This window comes from Erinaceus europaeus, chromosome 9 (assembly GCF_950295315.1).
Source record: "Erinaceus europaeus chromosome 9, mEriEur2.1, whole genome shotgun sequence".
NCBI lineage: Eukaryota > Metazoa > Chordata > Mammalia > Eulipotyphla > Erinaceidae > Erinaceus > Erinaceus europaeus.
The window spans coordinates 119,316,488-119,337,969 of record NC_080170.1 but is presented as its reverse complement, the minus strand read 5'-3'; the positions used below and the strand labels follow the sequence as shown (position 1 = coordinate 119,337,969).

Below are 21,482 nucleotides of genomic sequence, written 5' to 3'. Positions count from 1 at the left end.
TACTACAACAATAAAACAACAAGGGCAACAAAAGGGAATAAATAAATAAATAAATATTTTTTTAAAAATACTGTTATCCCCTGGTATTTAACCAGTAGCTTCAGAAGCAGGGCCGGACCTTCCAGGCCTTGTTTAACACGTGAGCAGAAGAGGTCTAGGCCCCTCACCACAACTGGACTCTTCCAGGGGCACTTGGCTCGGCTCAGTTACTCTGAAAACAATGGCTGTCTTGGACAGTCATGCCGATTGCCACTTAGTCATCGGTGACTTGTGAAAAGAGGTGCTTGTTTTCCTAGCACCCTGTTTGTTTAATAATACCATCAGGAGCAGGAGGAAAAAAAGCCCTACAGACCTCTCCACAAAAAGCAGTCTACTGCTGTCTTTGGAAGCACAGTAGATACTTCGAAAGATAGCTCTCGAGAAAGTAACCTGAACTTCCACCTCACCACATCCTGCACTTTCATTTCCACTCTTTCTTTCGGTTTGTTTACCTCGAGCTCCCCACACACCCTGATGGTTAATAAGCATAACTAGCTTCAACTCTGGCTAGCATCACCCCACGACACAGCATCCCCCATCCCAGTCTGCCACCTTACACCTCCATCCCTGAGTCCTACGTTTGAGAATTTGAGTTCCAGACATCACTGTGCGGGACTGGCCAACTTCAATAAAGAGGACATTCAGAAACTGTCAGTGGTGAGCTAATCTTTTAAAACATATTATCTTAACAGCCAGCCGGCCTGTGCAGACACCTCTTAGTTTAACTGTTTTTGTCTACTGTCTGAGTACTTACCAACCACAGTGTTCAGAGCCTCTGTGCTCAGTTGACATTATATTGAGACATAAAGAAATGAGACTTAGTTTCCGTTGCTGTTAGTATTTAAGTGATTGTAGCATAAAATCAAGAGAAGAGTGGCCAGGGATATAACTCAGTCTTGTATGTCTGAGGTCCCCAGTTCGATCCCTACTGCCACATGTACCAGAGAGGTGTTCTGGTTTCCCTCTCTCTGTTTGTCTTAATGTGAAAGTCTCTATATCTTACTCTTATGTGTAACACATAAAAAAGATAAGTCTTTTTTTTTAATTTAACTTTATTATTCTTTTACCAGAGCACCGCTCAGCCCTGGCATACAGTGGAACTGGTGATTGAACCTGAGACTTTGGAGTCTCAGTCATAAAAGTCTTTTGTGGTGGTCCGGGAGGTAGTGCAGTGATAAAGCTTTGGACTCTCAAGCATGAGGTCCCGAGTTCAATCCCCGGCAACACATGTGCCAGAGTGATGTCTGGTTCTTTCTCTCTCCTCCTGTCTTTCTCATAAATAAATAAAATCTTAAAAAAAAAAAAAAAAAGTCTTTTGCGTAACTGTTATGCTGTCTCTCTCTCCAAACCCCGTGTGTGTGTGTGTGTGTGTGTGTGTGTGTGTGAGATTTCATGGCACTTCATAAATAAGCTTACCTTTCTCTTTTTTTTATTTTTTATTTTGCTGCCCTTGTTGTTTTTATTGTTGTAGTTGTTATTGATGTCGTTGTTGTTGGATAGGACAGAGAGAAATGGAGAGAGGAGGGGACGACAGAGGGGGAGAGAAAGACAAACATCTGCAGACCTGCTTCACTACTTGTGAAGCGACTCCCCTGCAGGTGGGGAGCTCGAACCAGGATCCATATGCTGGTCCTTGCACTTCGTGCCACTTGCGCTTAACCCACTGCACTACCACCACTCCCACCTTTCTTTGTTTTAAGTAGAGCACTAACCATGCCATTTTTGAAGCTCTGTGTTTCAACCCTATTATCACGTGACAGCTCAGAGGGAACTCCATAGATGGAGGGGATACTTGAGTTATCTCTCCTAACTCTCTGCCTCTGTCTTCCTCTTTTCCCTCTTTCTCTATATTGAGAAAGAATTTAAAAAAAAAGTCTGTGTGGGACATCTAGTGAAACAAACAAGTGTTTGAGGCTGGGTTCAAGCCCCTGCTCTCCACCTGCAGGGCTGGAAGCTTCACTAGCGTGAGAGCAGTGCTGCGGCTGTCTCTTTCTCTCCACCCTGCCCCCTCCAGTGTGTCTCTGTCAGAAAAAGACAAAAAAAAATAAATAAACGCTAGGACCAGAGAAATACTCATGAGAGTATGAGCCACAGCAGGAGCCCAAGTAGGGAGAGGGCGGAAGGGGCGGGAATAAAGGAAGGAAGAACAGAGGGAATAAGCCCAAGCCACTCAGCAGTATTGCAGATGTGCAGAGCCCTCAGTTTCCCCCGGCACTGCACAAGAGAATAAAAAACGGGTGGGGAGGAGATAACATGGCATTATAAGAGTTTATCTTAGTGCTGTTTAGAGACTAAAGTCTCTCAGTTTAGAACTTTGTATACAGATGTTAAAAATCTGTTTTAAGAAACATCAAGGTATAACAGACAAACCCTTGGTCTCTATCTGCAAAACTGAGGTGACCCAACAGGGGCCTTCAAGGGGGCGTGTGGAGGGGCGGAGAGGTGCAGTGGTACAGTGGAAGGGGAGGCACCTTGGTGGTGGGTAAGGTGTTAATCAACACACATTTTGAGAGGGATAGGAAATTGCACGATGCAATGACACAGTCTTTTGAAGCAGCATTTCCTCAGTCAAAAAGGAATTTAAAAAAGAATTATTTTTGCTTGTTACACTGAGCATTTTGTATTGTTGTTGTAGTTATTATTGTTGTTATTGTTTTCATTGCTAGATAGGACAGAGAGAAGTAGAGAGAGGAGGAGAAGACAGAGAGAGGGAGAGAAAGATACCTGCAGACCTGTTTCACTGCTTATGAAGCGACTCCCCTGCAGGTGGGGAGCTGGGGGCTCAAACCAGGATCCTTATGCCGGTCCTTGCGCTTTGCATCCTGTGTGCTTAACCCACTGCGCTACCATCTGACTCCTTACACTGAACTTTTTTTTTTTAATTGGAAACACGGGGTCTGGGAGATGATGCAGTGGGTGGGTCACTGAACTTGGAAGCATGAGTTCCTGAGTTCAGTCTCCAGGATCCCATCTGCCAGAGTGATGCTGTGGTGCTGTGGTCCATGTCTCCCCCCCCCCCCAATCTCAGTGGAGCTCAATGCCTGCAGGACAGCTCCACCACTCCCAGAGTTTTTGTTGTTACCGTTGTTTGTTTGTTTTTGCCTACAAGGTTATTGATGATATCCACTGCTCCTTGCATCCATTTATTTTTTCATTTTATTGGAGAAGACGGAGATATTGAGAGAGGAGGGGAAAATAGAGGAGAAAGATAGATACCCACAGACCTGCTTCACTGCTGGTAAAGCAGCCCCACTGCAGGTGGGGAGCCCAGGGACCAAACCGGGATCCTTGCACATTGTACTGTGCGCGCTTAACTGGTGCATCACTGCCCGATTCCCCCATCCCACCCCCCTTTAAAAAATTGTTTTTCCTTTTTAAAAAAAAAAATTATATTTACTTATTTTCCCTTTTGTTGCCTTTGTTGTTTTTTTGTTGTTGTTGTAGTTATTGTTATTGATGTTGTTGGATAGGACAGAGAGAGATGGAGAGAGATGGGGAAGACAGAGGGGGAGAGAAAGACCTGCAGACCTGCTTCACCGCCTGTGAAGCAACTGGAGCCGGGGGCTCGAGTCAAGATCCTTACACTTGCGCCACGTGCACGTAACCCGCTGCGCTACCGCCCGACTCCCTCCTTTCTTCTTCTGATAGAGACAGCTTTGTTCTACCAGTAATGAAACTACTCCCTTACAGTTGGGGATCTGGGGCTTGAGTCTCATTCCTTGTGAATGGTAATGTGTGCACTTGACTAGGTGTGCCACTGGGTGATTCAAATAAGGTTTTTTTTTTTTTTTTATCTCCAGGGTTATCACTGGGGCTCTGTGCCTGCCCTACAAAGCTACTGCTCCTGGAGGCCATTTTTCCCTTTTGTTGCCCTTGTTGTTTATCACTGTTGTTGTTATTGCTGTTATTGTTGTATAGGACAGAGAGAAATGGAGAGAGGAGGGGAAGACAGAGAGGGAGAGAGAAAGATAGACACTTGCTGACCTGCTTCATCACCTGTGAAGTGACTCCCCTGCAGGTGGGGAGCCAGGGCCTCAAACCTGGATCCTTATGCTGGTCCTTGCGCTTTGTGCCACATGCGCTTAATCCACTGTGTTACCACCCGGCCCCCTCAAATAATATTTTTAAAATAAAAACTTGAAATAGGGGGCTGAGAAATGTCTCTCACTGGTTTTCCTTGGGCCCAGGCAGTGGCATATCTGCTAGAGCTCAGGTTACCATGAGAAAGGACCCAGGCTTCAGCCCCTAGCCCCCATCTGCAAGAGGAGAGCTTCATGAGCAGTTTCAAAGTGCTGCAGGTGTCTGTCTCTCTCCCTGTTTCTCTCTCATCTCCTATCAAAGAAAAGGAAAGAAAAAATGGCCACTGGGAGTCACGGAGTCATTGTGCATGAACCTCGGTGATAACCATGGTGACCTAAAAAAAAAAAAAAATCGTCTCTTTCCCATTTCCCCTACCATACTTTGATCTAAGAATATGCACCGCAGTTTAAATTGTGTGCTTGTGTGGGTGTGTCTGTCCCATTTCCTGAGTCTCATAATACAAAAGTATAAATAAACAACCAAGTGGCATGATACATGCTTGCACGTTTGAATCCTGGGTCCTTTATTTGGAGAGCACAGTTAAGGACAAAGTGGTGAGTATTGTTTGAGATCACTTTGTTGTATAGTCATTTAAGTTATAAAGTGGCTTTCTGTTTTCTAAGGGAAATCGATGGCTTTGAATTAAACACATCTTTAGAATACTTCTAGCTGCTGATAGCAAGCTTACTAAGAGTCAGGTGATGACTGCTGAAGCTGATAGATGTAACACTTCCTATACTACTATGTTGGTGAAGGCATATATACCCACACACATAGAAAAACAGAGACATGTCTCACACTTGCTGGTTTTTGTCTGTGCAATCTAGCAGTAACTGTTCTGTAAACATGTACCATACTACTACTACGAACTCTCAAGTACGGACCGAAATATACATCCCATCACTTTAAAGGCTTGGTGAAGTCTTCACTGCCTAATTACATACTGGATGGTTTGTTAAAGACAATGGCCCACGCCTGTTAAAAACACACTGGAGAATCATGACATTATCAGCTAATTGAGTGACGGAGTCATTTCGTCTTAGCCGGTGCTGCCAACTAGCAGAACAAGACTCAATTGAAGGTGGAAGGAGGATAACTAGGAAGATTAGAGCGTCTACAGAGAGGTGGCAGGGTAAGGGAGATTGGTCAGTAGGATCCCAGAGAAGGGCCAGTCAGAGGAAAAGATCTCTATACCACAGTGCGTCATGGAGAGCCAGGCAAAGCCCTGGGCTGAGAAAGTAGCACTTACCTTGGCAGGAAGCTGGCACAGGAAATGGGCCGGTTACAGGATTTGCTTCCCTGCGTTTCTGATTTCTTACCGGCACTGGCAACACACACTATCTTTTTGTGTCAGGTGAATGTGGAAAGGGATAGGTGCAGGAGGCCAAGAGGGAGGGAGCCACTCAGCCAGCCAGCCAAGAGGTCAGGGGAGGGTGTGATGTGGAGAGGGAAGCGGGAAGGGACAGAGAACAGACACCAGCAGGGCTCAGGCCCAACAAGAAAGAGATGCACACGCCATAGCTTTCTGAACCTGTGTACCATAGAATGCATTATGTGAGGTTGACCTGTGAGACTAGCTCCTGGAGGCCATTTTTGTTGCCCTTTCTATTATTATTGTTGCTGCTGTTGTTGGATCGGACAGAGAAATTGAGAGAGGAAGGCAAGACAGAGGGGGAGAGAGACACCTACAGACCTGCTTCACCACTTGTGAAGCGACCCCTTAGCAGGTGAGGAGCTGGGGGCTCGAACCAGGATCTTTATGCCAGACCTTGCGCTTTGTGCCATGTGCGCTTACCCCGCTGCGCTACTGCCCCCCTTTTCTGTTAAGTTTTTAACTAGGATATTTCCAAAAACATGGAAGCTTTTCCCTTTAGAATTTGAGGAGAAAACAAATTTGTTTTTCTCCTCAAGAGAATGGCCAGAACAACCTGCCCTAGGGAGATTATTCTGTGGATTATATTCATCTTAACAGGGCACAACCTTTCTAGCAGAAGCAAATCATTACCGTGGCCAGACTGGAGATCTCCCCACTGCTGTGCTGAACTGTGTAGTCACAAATTGCCCCATCTCTCTTGATTTAGATGCCAGTCGCCTTTGTGTCAGCCTGTTCTAAGTGTCAGGGATGAAAGTGTGACTAAGACCGAGTTCTTAGCCTTCAGGGAGCGGGCTAGTTAATGGGAATTACAAGTGACGGGAATATTGAAAAGGGGAGGGAGCTCTGTGACATAACTGTCTGGAGAAGTAAGTGGCGGACACCTTGCATGAGCTGCCTCTGTGCCTCTGTTTTTTAATAGGCAAGTAGTATTTTGCTGAGAGGTCAGAGTTGGTTAGAGCTTTGCAGATCCGTGGCCAGATAGTTGAGCCGAGTTATAGAAGTATGAAGAGCATGTTTAGGCAGTAGTGAAATGGAATGTGATTAGAGTACAGGATGTGGGCGGCTGGTGGTGGCAGCGAGAGGGGGCTGGTGAAAAATGAGGAAGGAAGTCTGCTGACGCCAGATTCTGGAAGATTCCTTGTTCCAGAGTGGTGTTTTGTTCTGGAGGGGGCATGATAGCACAGTGGTACTTAAGAGTGGATAAGCAGAACAGTGGGACAAAGAAGAAAATTCTCAAACAACCCCAAACATATGGTGGTGATGATAATGATGATTTGCTCCAGGTAGCATTTCTTATCAGTGAGAGATGATGGATCAAGACAGATGGTACTGGAATAGTAAATAACTCACAGGGAAGAACTACTAAGTAACTACTTTGAGAAAATATTTTGTGCTAAGAATATCAGATTTAGATGTAGAATTTTTTGTTAGCGTGGCCAGATGGTGGCGCACCTGGTAAAGCGCACACACTATAGTGCACAAGGACCCAGGTTCAGGCCCCCCCATCCCCACCTATAGGGGGAAAGCTTCACAAGTGGTGAAGCAGGGCTGCAGTTGTCTCTCTCCCTCTCTGTCTCCCCCTTCCCCTCCCAATTTCTCTTTGTCTCTATCCAATAATAAAAAGACTTAAAATTATTATTATTATCATTATTTTTTTACCAGAGCGCTGTTCAGCTCTGGCTTACAGTGGTACAGGGGGTTGAAACTGGAACTTTGGAACCTCAGGCATAAGTCTCCTTGCATAACCATTATACTATCTACCCCTGCCCGAAAGTATTATATTTTTTAAAAAGAATTTTTTGTTTGAAATTTCAGCTTCACTGTTGTTAGGACCTGCTACTTCAGATTGTGACTATATATATATTTTTTCTTGGTAGCTTCTGCAGAAAAAGAGGCGATCAAGGGAACCTACTCAAAAGTTCTGGATGCATATGGACTCTTAGGTGTTCTGCGATTAAATCTGGGTAAGTTTATTATTGAGATGATCTACCTTTTAAATTTCTATAATTCTGGGGATTTGAAAAAGACCATCTATGTATCATTTTAAACTCCATGCTGGTTGTAAGCATGGTAAGTATGGTGATAGTTTTCAAACTTTAATGAAGCAAATCTTGGAATAATGTTTGTTGTCCCAGAAGACTTGTTATATTCTCCAGCTCTTGTGATTCCCACCTCCTTATTTTAAGTTTCAGAGACAGAATCCTGTTGAACACTTTGAGACTGGAATCAGTTGTCAAAAACAGGATATTGCCTTCTGTCTTTGCTTCAGAGCATCTTTAAGGAAAGATGTCTTAGTGGAAACCACACTGGATACCTCCCCCTGGGGCGGGGGGTTTCTAGTGGTAAGAACATCTGCTTTGGGTTCAGATGTCTTCATCTTGAGCCGGTCTCTGCCAACGCATGCTATCCAAGCCTTACAGACTCCTCAGATGGCCCAGGGGTTGGTATTCTTTCCCGAAGTGTTTTTGTGAGTGGATCTGGTGGGATAAGGAGCTTTTGCATCAGCATCCAGATCCACACTTGCTACCTTCATTGCTATTCACTGTGGAGGGGATAAGTCAGCTAAAACCAACAGCGAGATGAGTAATGGCTTAGATTTCCTTCCTGGAATAAATAAGGACTGCTTCTCTCTGAGGGTGGAGGATGCCAGTTGACAGATCAGACTTGATCCTGGTCTGTAAAATGAAGATTTGCCCTTTCTTCAGAATCCATCATCTCAAGCAGTGTGTTAGGCACTTAGCTCCTATTGTTTGCTGTAATCCCCACAGACTGCGGAGATTTGCTTTAATCTTGTTTTTAAGAACATGATCAACAAAACCTCCTATGCAAAGAGACTGTGTTCTCCTACATTTATAGCAGCACTGTTCACAGTAGACCAAACTCGGGAGCAGCAGTAGGTGGGTGGTTACAAAAGGAGATGCCTGTACACAGTGGAATACCACTCGGTTGTTAAGATGGTGAGCTCATCTCCTTTGCCTCCTCTTGGATGGAACTTGAAGGGACCCTGTTCAGTGAAGTCAGCCAGGAGGAGAAAGATGAACACCACTTGATGTTCACTTTTCGGTGGCACTTCAGAAGCCAGGAGAGTGGAACATGGACCAGATGTGGTCTGTGGATGTAGAGGTGGGGGTTGGGGGTAGAGCGGGCCCTGGGGGCTGAATGCACAGTGATGCACTAGAACTCAAGCTGGTGGGGGTTGTCGGGCTGCGCCACGGAGGAGAGATAGAGGAGATCCAGAGCGAAGAGGGAACACAATTCTTTATTTACACAGGTACCTCAGAGTTGGGTGAGAGCACAGTGGTTCGGGCCACGTGGAGCTAGCAAAAATGGCCGCCTCACACAACACCCTTCCCTGCGTCTCATCACCAAGGTGAAAAGCGGGCAAGAGAGAGAGAGGCGGAAGTAGGAGGGCTTTATAGGGCAAAAACCAGGAGTGACGAGTTGGGACAGGATTGGTTGGGAAAGGCACTCCAAGAATATCGTATTAACTTGTGGGAACTGGCAATAACCTGAGGGGACAACATGGCAGATGTGACTACATCTGCACAATTTCCCAGCATCTCCCCCTTTCCTTTTATCTAATGGCCACAGTATAGAAAATTTAGAGTGGAGCAGGCTTAAATGTTTTTAAGGAATGCCAGGCTCAGGTGGGAAGATGTAGGATGGTTCTGTGGGGGAGGGAAGACTTACATGGCCGCCAACCTTGTGAGATTCATGTGTCCCCCCTATGCTCAACCCCTCTGTAGAGAGAGAGACTTACCTGGAGGGACTCATCTCGTAGGTTAAGCTCTGCCAGGCTCCACCATCTCCTCACAATTTTTCTACATCTTTCCCTATCTTTCTATCTAGTCATCACATTAAGATGGGTCAGTGTCTGTAATAGACTCCATCTGTAACAGAGGAATAGTAGTGTAGGGGTGAGCAGAAACGTTTTGGGCATAAACCTGAATGATATAACAAAACAGGAAGGGACAAGTAGGGGAGCAGTAAGAGCCAGTGGAAGGCTGTTGGGCAAGGGGGCATTTCCTGTCTCTGGGGGCGACTCCTGTATCTGGGGGCATCTCATGCCTCTGGGGGCAGGGCCTAGTAATGGGTGGGGGCGTTTCTTGCCTCAAAGGACAGGACCTGCAGGCGGGAGGTCATGACCTGCCAAGCGGAGGGGCTATTTGTTGTATAGTCCTCAAGGCAACAGGCTGCAAAGTCCCTGAACTACTACGGGTCAGTCTTTGAAAAACCAGCTGTGTGAAGGGAAGGAAGCTGCTATAAAATTGTGCAAAGTGTCCAAAGGGTATACCAGCAAGTCCAATAGAAGTCTCAGTCCAAAGTAGGTGACATGGGGAAGAAATGCCAGGTGATGAAATGCTACATATCTATCTCCATGGGGAAGGTCAGCCACTGGAATTCCACTTTTCTGTAGAAGGTGAGCTGGAACTGCCAAAACGTTATAGGCAAAGCAGAAGCAGGAAGGGCAGACAGGCAGTAAGAAAGTTCTGTCCTTGGAGTCTGTGAATCAGGTTCTTCAGATCGTATCAGGTCATATCATGGATTTCGGGGGTGTGCCACTGTAGTCATGCCGTCTAGTGGGCGATGTCAGAGTGTGCAGGGGTCCAGATAGTTTTTCCGGGGATTCCTGTGAAAGAAACACAATCTGCTTCCCGTGGTTAGCAGGGCATCTGATTCGAATTTTTTTTTAGAAAAAGAGGTTTGGTGCCTTAGCCAACTGAGTATTGGGGGTATTGTATCTCCCCTTATTTCTTTCTTTACTTAATTGGGCCTAGGCGTTTGATGGGCCTTCTCAACAACCATTTGTCTTTGGGGGTAGTAAGGGGTGTCTGTGACATGGGTGATGTTATAAAAGGAAAAATCTTTAAATTGTTGGCCTACAATGGCAGACCTATAGTGGCAAACGAGATACACCAGTTAAGTATAGAAAAATATGTGAATGTTGTTAATTCACATGAGTTGTATATGGAGGAACTTCTTATAGTTTAATACCTTACCATATGAGCAGATGCTTCTTCATGTGAAGGCTTTGACATAGTTGTAGTCAATTACTTGTGAAAAAAAAAAAACTTCTAACAAGTCAGAAGTTTACTATAATTGATAGCTCAATGATTATAATTGGTTTAAGTATCTTTATAATTTTGTTTAAAGGTCATCCAGTGTGACCTCCTGTAGCAGCCTCTACAGCAGGATATTCAGACCAATTTTAGTTAAAATATATATTGATTTTTAAACTATTTTTACTTTGGACTATAAACAGACTCAGGTTACTTAGAGAGTTAACGCATGTTAGTGGCAATGGTTTTAACATTTACAGTGTCACATTGATGCCAGATCTGTTGTGGATTGATTTCCACAAGATTAGCTTATAGGGCACTTTTGGAGGCCCTCCAAAAGTGTCCTGTATAGAGAATTTGTATTTTAGTTTTGGGGATGTATTGTCACGTTAAATATTTAGACTTTTATCTTAAATAGTTAGTTACTTTTAGCAAATTAATTTTACCTTGCCTGGTAATAATGTAGCTTCAAGGTTACACTTTAAACTGTTAAATTAATGTTTACCAAACTTGAAACATACCCATAAACATTTAATTATAACACACAGGAGGAGAAAAACTTTTGTTACAAAAGCATAGCATTTTAAAAACGAATTTAGATCTGTCTTTACTCACACAGTTTAAGACTAAGCACTTTACATTTATACCAAGACTTATATATAAAAAAAATCAAAAGAGGAAGAAACAAATTTTTTGGACTGTTTCTGGACGTCTCCAGAAACCTTGGCTGCATCCAGCATTTTTATATAAAGTCAATTAAGTTTCAGAGTACTCAGCAAAATGGGTCATACAAAAATTTTTGGTCATCTAACACACTCACTCACAAAACACAACTGGCCAGTCATAGCATAAAATATTCAGAGAAGGGGTAAGAGAGAGAGCTCTGTGAACCAGATTTTTCAGATTCCGCCATGTCATATTATGGCTCCTGTGGTACGTCCTGCATCTAGTTCTCTTGTAGTATTTCTTGTTCTGCAGGGATAGCAGTTCCATCATGCAGGTATTGCCGCACATGGTGGGCAGGAACCCAGACAGGTTTGGAGTAATTCTGTGGGAAAACGCATGCGAAACCCCTCCCCATGGTCAATAGGTGGTCAGGCCCTTTCCAAATTTTATCAAGTGTGTCTTTCCATTTTACCTTAATAGCTGGGAGGGTGGGTGGTGTTTGCCAATGAAGAATAATAGGAGATAGGTCCAAATTTTTGTAAATATTAAAGAGATTTAATGTAGTTAAGGCTTTTACTAGCTGGATATTGGGGGGGTACATTCCCCCTTTATCTTTATTTAATTGAGCCTTAAGGGTTTGATGGGCCCTCTCGACAATGCCTTCCTTGTCCCTGTGGATTATAGGGAATGCCTGTGGTATGAGTAATGTTCCAGAGGGAACAAAAATCTCTAAATTGTTTGCTGGTAAATGTAGGCCCATTGTCAGTTTTCAGTTGAAGAGGCAAGCCCATTACAGCAGAACAGGAGAGCATATGGCTTATAAGCTTTTTCGAGCTTTCTCTCGTCTGAGCTGTCACCCACATAAATTTAGAAAAGGTATCAATTGAAACAAACACATATTTTTGTTTGCCAAAGTCGGGTATGGGGTTGACATGGATTTGCCAAAGAGCACTGGCTTTTAAGCCTCAGGGGTTAACCCCCAGAGTCTGAGTAGCAGGTGTTTTTATTAGACCTGCACAGGAATACGTTTCAACTGTGCTAAAGGAACATCAGGAAATCGAGCTCGAAGGCCTTTAGGATTAACATGGGTTAGGGAATGAAAGTCAGCAGGATTAGAGACAGAGGCTAGGAGAATTCCTGTGGAGGCGAGGCGGTCAGCTGCAGCATTCCCTTCAGTCGGGACCAGGAAGAAGGCTGTGGGAACGAAGGTGCTGAACATACAGTGGTTGGGTTCGAGAACAGAGCATAGAGGCGATTTGAATTAAGAGAGGGGAAAGTGGGTTGTCATCAATTCTCACATAAGAATGAGCAAGCCATGGAAGTAAGTTAACAGTAGACACACTGTCAGAAAAAAGGTTGAAGGGTTCTGGTACAGCTTTTAATGCAGGGAAAACAGCATAAAGTTCTTTGTACAGAGGGGAATTATCAGGAAGCTCAGTAAAGAGAGGTTTGGGGTATTGCTGGTCGGCGCGCGGGGGTGGGGGGTGTCTGTACTCAGACAGCTATCATGGAAGGCTGAGAGATTGTACCCATGTGACAATTGTCTTGTAAATCATTGTTTCCCTAATAGAGCAGCGAGGAGCCGGGAGGGAAGGCAGAGAAAGGGGTGGGAGGAAGGAAGAACATATCTTGGGTTGGCTATGTTAATGCACTGAAGTTAGCTGAGGGGCATAGCGGTGGCACACCCAGTAGAGGGCACACCTTACCGCACACAGGATTTGGATATGAGCCCCTGCTTTCCACCTACAGGAGGGAAGCTTGTCTAGTAGTGAAGCAGTGCTGCAGGTTTCTCTCTCTCTCTCTTTCATATACACACTCCCTTCCTCCCTCCTTCCCTCCCCTCTCAATTTCTGTGTCCTACCTAATAATTTTAAAAAGAAAGAAAACTGGCTGCTAGGAGCCGTGGATTTGTGATGCAGGCACAGGGCCACGGCAATTACCCTGGTAGCAGTAGAGAAATTAACTCAGTAAATTATTGCTACATCAAAGCCCCTGTTCAAAGTACACCATTGCTGATATCTCCCTTCATGATGATTTCATGGGACTTTTGTTCAAATTTAGATAGGAAAAAAAAAAGCCTCACTGGAAGGCTTTGTTGACCATGTTGACCCCATTTCTTCATTAATCACTGCCAGGGACTTCTCTGCTCGTGAGTCTGCAGTAGCAGCTGCTCACATCTGTATGCCACTTTTGCACTTTATTATTTACAGTCAGCTTGTTTGTGTTCCTTATGTGACCTGAACTTCCTAACAACCATAAGGAAAAGGTGGGAAGGGAGTCAGATGGTAGCGCAGCGGGTTAAGCGCACATGATGCAAAGCACTAGGACCGGCCTAGGGATCCTGGTTCGAGCCTCCGGCTCCCCAACTGCAGAGGAGTTGCTTCACAAGTGGTAAAGCAGGTCTGCAGGTGTCTTTCTCTCCCCCTCTGTCTTCCCCTCCTCTCTCCATTTCTCTGTCCTATCCAACAACGATGACAACAACAACAGCAATAACTACAATAATCAAAAACAACAAGGGCAACAAAAGGGAAAATAAATAATATTTTTTAAAAGCTGAAGGAGCTTTGAAAAGCTTGAGCAATTACTGGAACCTTTCACCAGTTAAATCTTTTTTGTTTTTCCCTGTAGGTGATACTATGCTACATTACCTGGTTCTCGTGACTGGATGCATGTCTGTTGGAAAAATCCAGGAGTCTGAAGTTTTCCGAGTTACCTCCACTGAATTCATATCCCTCCGAGCGGATTCTTCAGACGAGGACCGCATCTCAGAAGTGCGGAAAGTTTTGAATTCAGGAAACTTCTACTTCGCATGGTCTGCCTCTGGAGCCAGTCTCGACCTGAGCCTGAACGCACACCGCAGCATGCAAGAGCACACGACCGACAACAGGTTCTTCTGGTGAGTGGACAACGCCGTGCCTTTGTGACCGTGGGCTGTGCCACAGCGTGGTGATCTGGGCCAGAGCGCACCCACCAGTTGTTGCTAGACCCAGCAGCTGTTGCTGGCTGAGCACAGGGCCCTTAGCAGAGCACGGCAGGCATCCGCTGTGACTGCTGAAGTTGGCACAGGACCTAAAATCCATGTGTTCTCCCTGAACTGGACTCACATTTCTCCTTCCAGAAACATACTCAGAGAATTCGAGTTAACAGATTGAATTCGCTGAAGCAGAATTGTGTCACTCATATTTGCCATTCTTGGTTTTGAGATCTTTGTCTCTGGTACCATTGTATTTCTAAGTTAACATTTCCTTACTTATTATTAATTAATTTATTTATTCCCTTTTGTTGCCCTTGTTGTTTTATTGTTGTAGTTATTATTGTTGTCGTCGTTGTTAGATAGGACAGAGAAATGGAGAGAGGAGGGAAAGACAGGGGGAGAGAAAGACAGACACCTGCAGACCTGCTTCACCACTTGTGAAGCGACTCCCCTGCAGGTGGGGAGCCTGCACTTTGCACCACCTACACTTAACCCGCTGTGCTACCACCCGACTCCCTACTTATTATTAGTTTTTGTTGTCACCAGAGTTCTTGCTGGGGCTTAGTGCCAGCACTCCGAATCCACTGCTTCCAGTGGCCATCCCCCCCCCTTTTTTCCTCTCCCCTTTGTGTTTTGTTTGATAGGACAAAGAACTAGAGAGGAAGAGAGAAAGATAGAGGCCTGCAGACCTGCTCCACCACTCTTGAAACATACCCCCTGCAGGTGGGGTGCTCAAACCTGGGTGCTCTCAACCAGGTGTGCCACTCTCCCCCCCTTTTATTTCCCCCTCCTGTCACTGGGGTTATTGCTATGGCTCAGTGCCTACATTATGATTTCACAGCTCCTGACGGCCATTCCTGCCCCCCCCCCCACTTTTAATTAAGGCAAAGGGAAATTTAGAGAGGAAGGGGAGGCAGAGGGAGAGAGAAAGAGAGGTAAGTGCAGACCTGCTTCACCACTCATGAAGCTTCCTCCCTGCAGATAGGGAGTGGAAGCTCAAACCTGGGTCTTTGTGCATGGTGACGTGCTCGAGTAAGTGGGTGTGCCACTGCCCGGCCACCAACATCGCCTTACTTTTCATTGTGAGATTACAGGTAGTTCTCGTTCTCCCTCCCCCACCCATCTGAAAGTCATTTAGGTGGGAGGGGGGACAGTGACAGATCCGGTAGAGCGCACATTAGGTTCAAGCCCCAGGCTCCCGCGTATGGGGAGAAGCTTCCTGAATGATGAAGCAGTGCTGCAGGTGTCTTTCTCCCTCCCTTCCTATCCCCCCTTCCCTCTCTCTCTGTCCTATCATAAAAAGACCAAAATAATAAAAAAAAAAAAATTTCTTTATAAAATGGAGATATTGACAAGACCATAGACTAAAAGGGGTATAATTCCACACAGTTCCCACCACCAAAACTCCCTATCCCATACCCACCCCACAAAAAGCTCTTCTATTCTTTATCCCTCTGGGAGTATGGACCCAGGATCACTATGAGGTGCAGAAGATGGAAGGTCTGGCTTCTGTAATTGTTTCCCCACTGAACATAGGAAGACTTTTTTTTTTTTTTAACTAGAGCACTACTCAGCTCAGGCTGCTGGTGGTGCAGGTGATTGACCCTGGGACTTTGGAGCCTCAGGCATGAGTCTTTTTGCATAACCACTATGCTATCTACTCCCACAAAATAAAGGCCTGTAAGAGCAGTGAATGTGTTACACAGGCACTGAGCCCCAGTAAAGGCCTGGTGACATGCTGATTCTCTCATTAATAAGTAAATCATATTTCATCTTAGGTTTATTTGTATTTATTATAGATCAGGGGCAGAGACAGGAAGTGAGGGAAAGCCAGCCAGAACACCTCTCTGGCCCATACAATACAGCTCCAGGGATTGAACCGAAAAGCTCAGGCATGCAAGTCTGGTGCTCTTACCTGTTGAATTATTTTTCTGGCTACTAGTAAATAAATTTTTAAGAAAAAACAAAAGATGGGAGTCGGGCTGTAGCGCAGCGGGTTAAGCGCAGGTGGCACAAAGCAGAAGGACCAGCATAAGGATCCCGGTTCGAGCCCCCGGCTCCCCACCTGCAGGGGAGTCATTTCACAGGTGGTGAAGCAGGTCTGCAGGTGTCTTTCTCTCCCCCTCTCTGTCTTCCCCTCCTCTCTCCATTTCTCTCAGCCCTATCCAACAACAGTGACATCAGTAACAACAACAACAATAACTACAACAATAAAAAACAAGGGCAACAAAAGGGAAAATAAGTAAATATAAAAAATAAGTAAATATGGGAGTTAGGCGGTAGCGCAGTGGGTTAAGCGCACGTGGCGCAAAGCGCAAGGACCAGCTAAGGATCTCGGTTCGAGCCCCCGGGTCCCCACCTGCAGGGGAGTTGCTTCACAGGCGGTGAAGCAGGTCTGCAGGTGTCTTTCTCTCCCCCTCTCTGTCTTCCCCTCCTCTCTCCATTTCCCTCTGTCCTATTTAACAATGACGACATCAGTATTCCCCTCCTCTCTCCATTTCCCTCTGTCCTATCTAACAGTGACGACATCAAAAACAACAACTACTACAACAACAATGAAAAACAGCAAAGGCAACAAAAGGGAAAATAAATATTAAAAAAATAATAATAATAAGTAAATATTTAAAAAAAGGGAAAAAAAAGACTCTTAGTAGATGGTCTTGATTTAAGAACAACAGACTGAAGAAGTAGTTGGGGGAGGTAATGTTGAGCACTGTACTAGAGGAAGGTACAGGTAGGTAGCTAAGAACCTAGTACTGTGCGCCACCGTACTGTGCTGCGAGCAGGCAGAGGTGAGAAGCTGGACGCGTGGAATGCTAAGTGTCGCTTTATTGTAGCAGAGCCAATTTCACTGTCGTGAGCCATCACTGCTGACTTCCTTCTCTTAATACAATGGGCAGATGGTCTTTCATTCTGTCTAATTACCATGCAAGGCCAAGTCCAGGACTCTGCTTTAGGCCTCCCTTTAGAGGTTGCGAATCAAGGTGTTCCTTCAATATATCCTCGCTTCCTTAACTTTTCATTATCATTTTAAATATTTATTTATTCCTTTTGTGGCCCTTGTTGTTTTATTGTTGCAGTTATTACTGTTGTTACTGATGTCGTCGTTGTTGGGTAGGATAGAGAGAAATGGAGAGAGGAGGGGAAGACAGAGAGGAGAAGAGAAAGACAGACACCTGCAGACCTGCTTCACCACCTGTAACGCAGCTCCCCTGCAGGTGGGGAGCCAGGGGCTTGAACCGGGATCCTTGAGCCAGTCCTTGCGCTTTGCACCACGTGCGCTTAACCCGCTGCCCTACCGCCCGACTCCTTACTTCCTTATTTTATTATTTTTTTTCCTTTTTAACCCGAGCACTGCTCACCTCTGGCTTGGTGGAAACTTGCATTAGAGCAGCAGCTTGGTCCTTCCTGTAGCTCAGAAGCTAGCGTTCTGGCCCGGAGCAGCAGCATGGAGAAAAAGAAAGGGCAGAGTGATACACGCCATGTAGCCCTGCACAGCTCTTCCTCAGTTTAAGATGGGATTCTGCCTGGGAAATCCACTGTCAGCCAGAAATACCACTAGTCCATCTTGAAAATCCACTGAAGCACTGTCCACTGTAGGGTAGCAGCTGTTCACCCTTGTGGAGCACAGCACCCAGCGGCCCTGGGGAGTATCGCGTTACACAGGGCGAGTCCTGATTCCAGGGATGGCTCCTGCTGGGTGCTTATGGCATCCCACCGTCCTGACGTCAGGGATTTGCTAGCTGGGGAGCATTTGTAGTAGGTGACTTTGAACCCAGAAAGGGCAGGAATGCCGTGGGTGTGGGGGAGGTGGATGGTGTGTATGTGCAGCACTGGAGTCAGCTCTGCGCTTCCGGGAGAGGGCCGTGGAAGTCTCTGGCACAGGTCATAACACTGCAGCAGACAGAGAGAACTAGCCACTAGCCACTGGACCATCTCCTGGCTTCAGCATCCTTGAACTTCACTTTGCATAGAGAAATGAAAGCTTTTAGAAGTAACTGCAGCTTGGAAGGAAGATTTCCCAGGACTTGGCCAAGTAAGGCTTGTATCCAGAGAGTGACAAATGCCTATCACAAAACCCAGGTAGTTTCACTCCACTGGGGCTTTCAAATTGCGGTGACAGTGTTGACAGCAAAGACACATGAAGACTGACAGCTGAGGGAGAAACTTCCTGATAAGAAGAAAAGACACGGGAGCTCACAGTTCATGGGGACGAGGAGTCTCTGACGCCTCTGCTGTGCTAGGACACTGTCTTTGCCGTCTGGACGTGCTGAGTCATGAGCTCTGCTTCAGCTCAGTGCTGGTGAAAACGAAGCATCAAAGCGTCTTTATTTCCTGTATTTTTATTTTTAATTTAATTGATTTTTGATATAGACAGAAATTGAGACAGAAGGCAGAGATAGAGAACCTGATAGATAGATAGAGAGAGAGAGAGAGACCTGTAGTCCTGCTTCATCACTCATGAAGTTTCCCCTTGTAGGTGTGGACCAGGGGCTTGAACTTGGGTCCTTGCACATTGTGACATGTGCACTCAACCAGGTCCAACCCCTGCCTTGCCCTTCCCTGCATCTTTTAAAAAACAAATCCTAGTCACTCATGTGGGATATTAAAAGAAGATACAAAAGAACAGTGTCCAGTGAAAGCAAAACCTAAGACTGGAACAGCTGAGGTTCCCAAAGGGAGAGGAGGCAGGAACAGGAGAGCAGGTTGTGGACTGGGGGGGGGGGGGGCGGAGAGACTGCCACCTTGGCTGTGTGCCGGAGGTGGCAGCCTACAGTTTGGAGAGAGGTGACATGGTTCATCTAAAGCAAATAGAGTCAGCGTGAACCAGCGTTACCACAATGAAAAGAGCAGTAAATAACAGTAATGGAGTTTAGCATCGGCACACCTGTGACCCCACCCCTTGTTTGCATTCTCCAACGCGCTTTCTGGAACAGATAGGAAGGGATGCGGCTCAGCTGTCTGTTTTGTGTCTCCTGCGGCCCAAGTCCTGAAGCAGGGAGGCACTTGAGCACGCCTGCCCTGGCGGTGTCAGTCTTAATATTGCCACCAGTCACCTGAGACTTCCAGAAAATGCTGCTACAGCTTTATTTATTTATTTTTTTTTTGTGCTTCCAGGGTTATTGTCGGGGCTCGGTGCCTACGCCACAAATTCACTGCTCCTGGAGGCTTTTTTCCCTTTTGTTACCCTGGTTGTTTTACCATTGTTGTGGTTATTATCCTTGTTATTGATGTCATTGCTGTTGGATAGGACAGAGAAATGGAGAGAGATGGGGAAGACGGGGGAGAGAAAGACAGACACCTGCAGACCTGCTTCACCGCCTGTGAAGTGACTCCCCTGCAGGTGGGGAGCCGGGGGCTCGAACCAGGATCCTTATCCCGGTCCTTGTGCTTTGTGCCATGTGCGCTTAACCCACTGCGCCACCACCCGACCCCTGCTGCTACAGCTTTTTAAAATACGTTCAAGACAGCAAGATATTTTGCAGTGACTAAGAAAGATTTCCCTTTCACATAGTTGGAGAGTTAATGCTTAGGAAGTTAAGTCAGCATTAACCTGCTACAAGTGCCAGCTTGCATGCCCGAGGCTTCAGGGGCCACAAGTTCAGTCCCTGGTACTACCTGATGCCAGAGCTGAGCAGTACTCTGGTCTCTGTTTCTTCCTCTCATACATAAATCAATCTTAAAAATCTAAACAAACCTTCAGAATGCTAAGCTTTATTGTTATAGAAAATCCGCCTCAATACATCTCCCTGTTTTCTGAAAATACCATCTATTTATAGAAAGTTCTTCTGCTGGCTGGTGTGCATGATCCAGATTCAAGCTTTCACCCCCCTACACACACTTTGGTCTCTTCCTCCCCCCCATCCCCCTCCCCACCCCCACCCCCACCCCCACCTCTATCTTAAAAGGGAAGAAGGTTCTACTCAGCAGTACACTCTGCTTGGCAGTAGGCTGGTTAGGAGCAGTGCTTGTGTTCCCGTCCACAGGAAGGTCTCCAGCCACACCCCCTCGCCACCTTTAGCCACCACAACTACGATTTCATCTGGCTCCTGATCATTACAGGTGTGTGTATCTCTGAGTGCAGCTTGTTACACAGGAAATGTTTGCGCACCAGGAGCCCCCCCGCCCCCTGAATTGCTTAGTGTACTGGAAGTGTTTGGAGCAGTGACAAACTCCAGGCGTGCATTAATATGGTGGCTTGTCTGGACTTGAAGCACAATAGAGAGGGCCAGGTGGTGGCACGGCCTATACAACGCACATATTACCATGCTCTACGACCTGGGTTCAAACCTGTGACCCCCCTGTATCCGGGGAGGAAGCTTCATGAGTGATAGAACAGTGCTGCAGGGGACTTTTATTCTTTTTGTCTCTCTCTCCATCTCTGGCGTCTTGGAAAATGTGTCACCCGGTCTTCACTAAGCTCACTCACTCCTCTCTCTCTTCGCCAGGAATCAGTCCTTGCACCTGCATCTCAAGCACTACGGTGTGAATTGCGATGACTGGCTCTTGCGCCTTATGTGCGGAGGCGTGGAAATCCGAACCATCTATGCTGCCCATAGGCAGGCGAAGGCATGCCTCATTTCCAGACTGAGCTGCGAACGAGCAGGGACCAGGTTTAATGTGCGGGGCACAAATGACGATGGTCACGTCGCTAACTTTGTAGAAACAGAACAGGTAGGTAGTGTTTTATGCTACGTGGCTCACATGTTAAAGTTAGATGAGAGGCTCGGCAAACAGGATGGCACATTTTGATTTGACTCAGCACTCTTTAATAGGCCATTTTATGGTTGTTCTTGGCTGTTTACTTACTTACTGGCCTTAAGAAAGGCTTCCCTAAAAATAAACCTATTTAAGGAATTCCACTAATTATCAGTAGCATGATATCGTCAGAAATGTTTGTTTTGGTATTGAGCCTTCAAAACATTAGTTTAAAGAAGTGGACAGCCTAAGAAGAATTCTTTTTGTATGTGCGAAATTAATTCAAACACAACTCTTTCAATGAGAGAGAACCAGAACATCATTCTGGCCCATGCACAGGGCTCAAACTCAGAAACTCACACCCAAGGGCCCAACATCTTACCCTCTGAGCCACCTGCCAATCCACTCAGACTTGACTCTTACTTACATGGAGGAAGTGCCATCTAAACTTGAAAGTTAACGATATTTTTTTCCCCGTGAGACACAATCATAAATTCAAACCATTACCTCTGTCCCACCTCAGATCTTCAGGTTAGTTTCTGAAAAATGTAAAAAGCTAAAGACAAAACTCACAAAAAGGCTCACATTT

The 21,482-nt window shown here is 45.8% G+C and overlaps 1 protein-coding gene and 1 long non-coding RNA gene across 18 annotated transcripts in view; one reads left to right on the top strand and one right to left on the bottom strand.

The window, feature by feature from the left end:
• The window catches only part of SYNJ1 (synaptojanin 1), a 111,926-nt gene that overhangs the window by 27,138 nt on the left and 63,306 nt on the right, over positions 1-21,482 (top strand). For all 17 annotated transcript variants that reach the window (XM_060198612.1, XM_060198609.1, XM_060198610.1 and 14 more), the window contains exons 3-5: positions 7,372-7,458; positions 13,849-14,116; positions 20,644-20,869. In XM_060198612.1, the coding sequence (XP_060054595.1) occupies positions 7,372-7,458; positions 13,849-14,116; positions 20,644-20,869 (581 nt within the window). The remainder of the gene's footprint in view (positions 1-7,371; positions 7,459-13,848; positions 14,117-20,643; positions 20,870-21,482) is intronic.
• LOC132540490 (uncharacterized) lies at positions 1,908-14,007 on the bottom strand. The gene is made up of 2 exons (XR_009551697.1): positions 13,869-14,007; positions 1,908-2,060 (listed from the first exon to the last, which is right to left on the bottom strand). It is a non-coding gene; the product is annotated as an uncharacterized LOC132540490 (long non-coding RNA).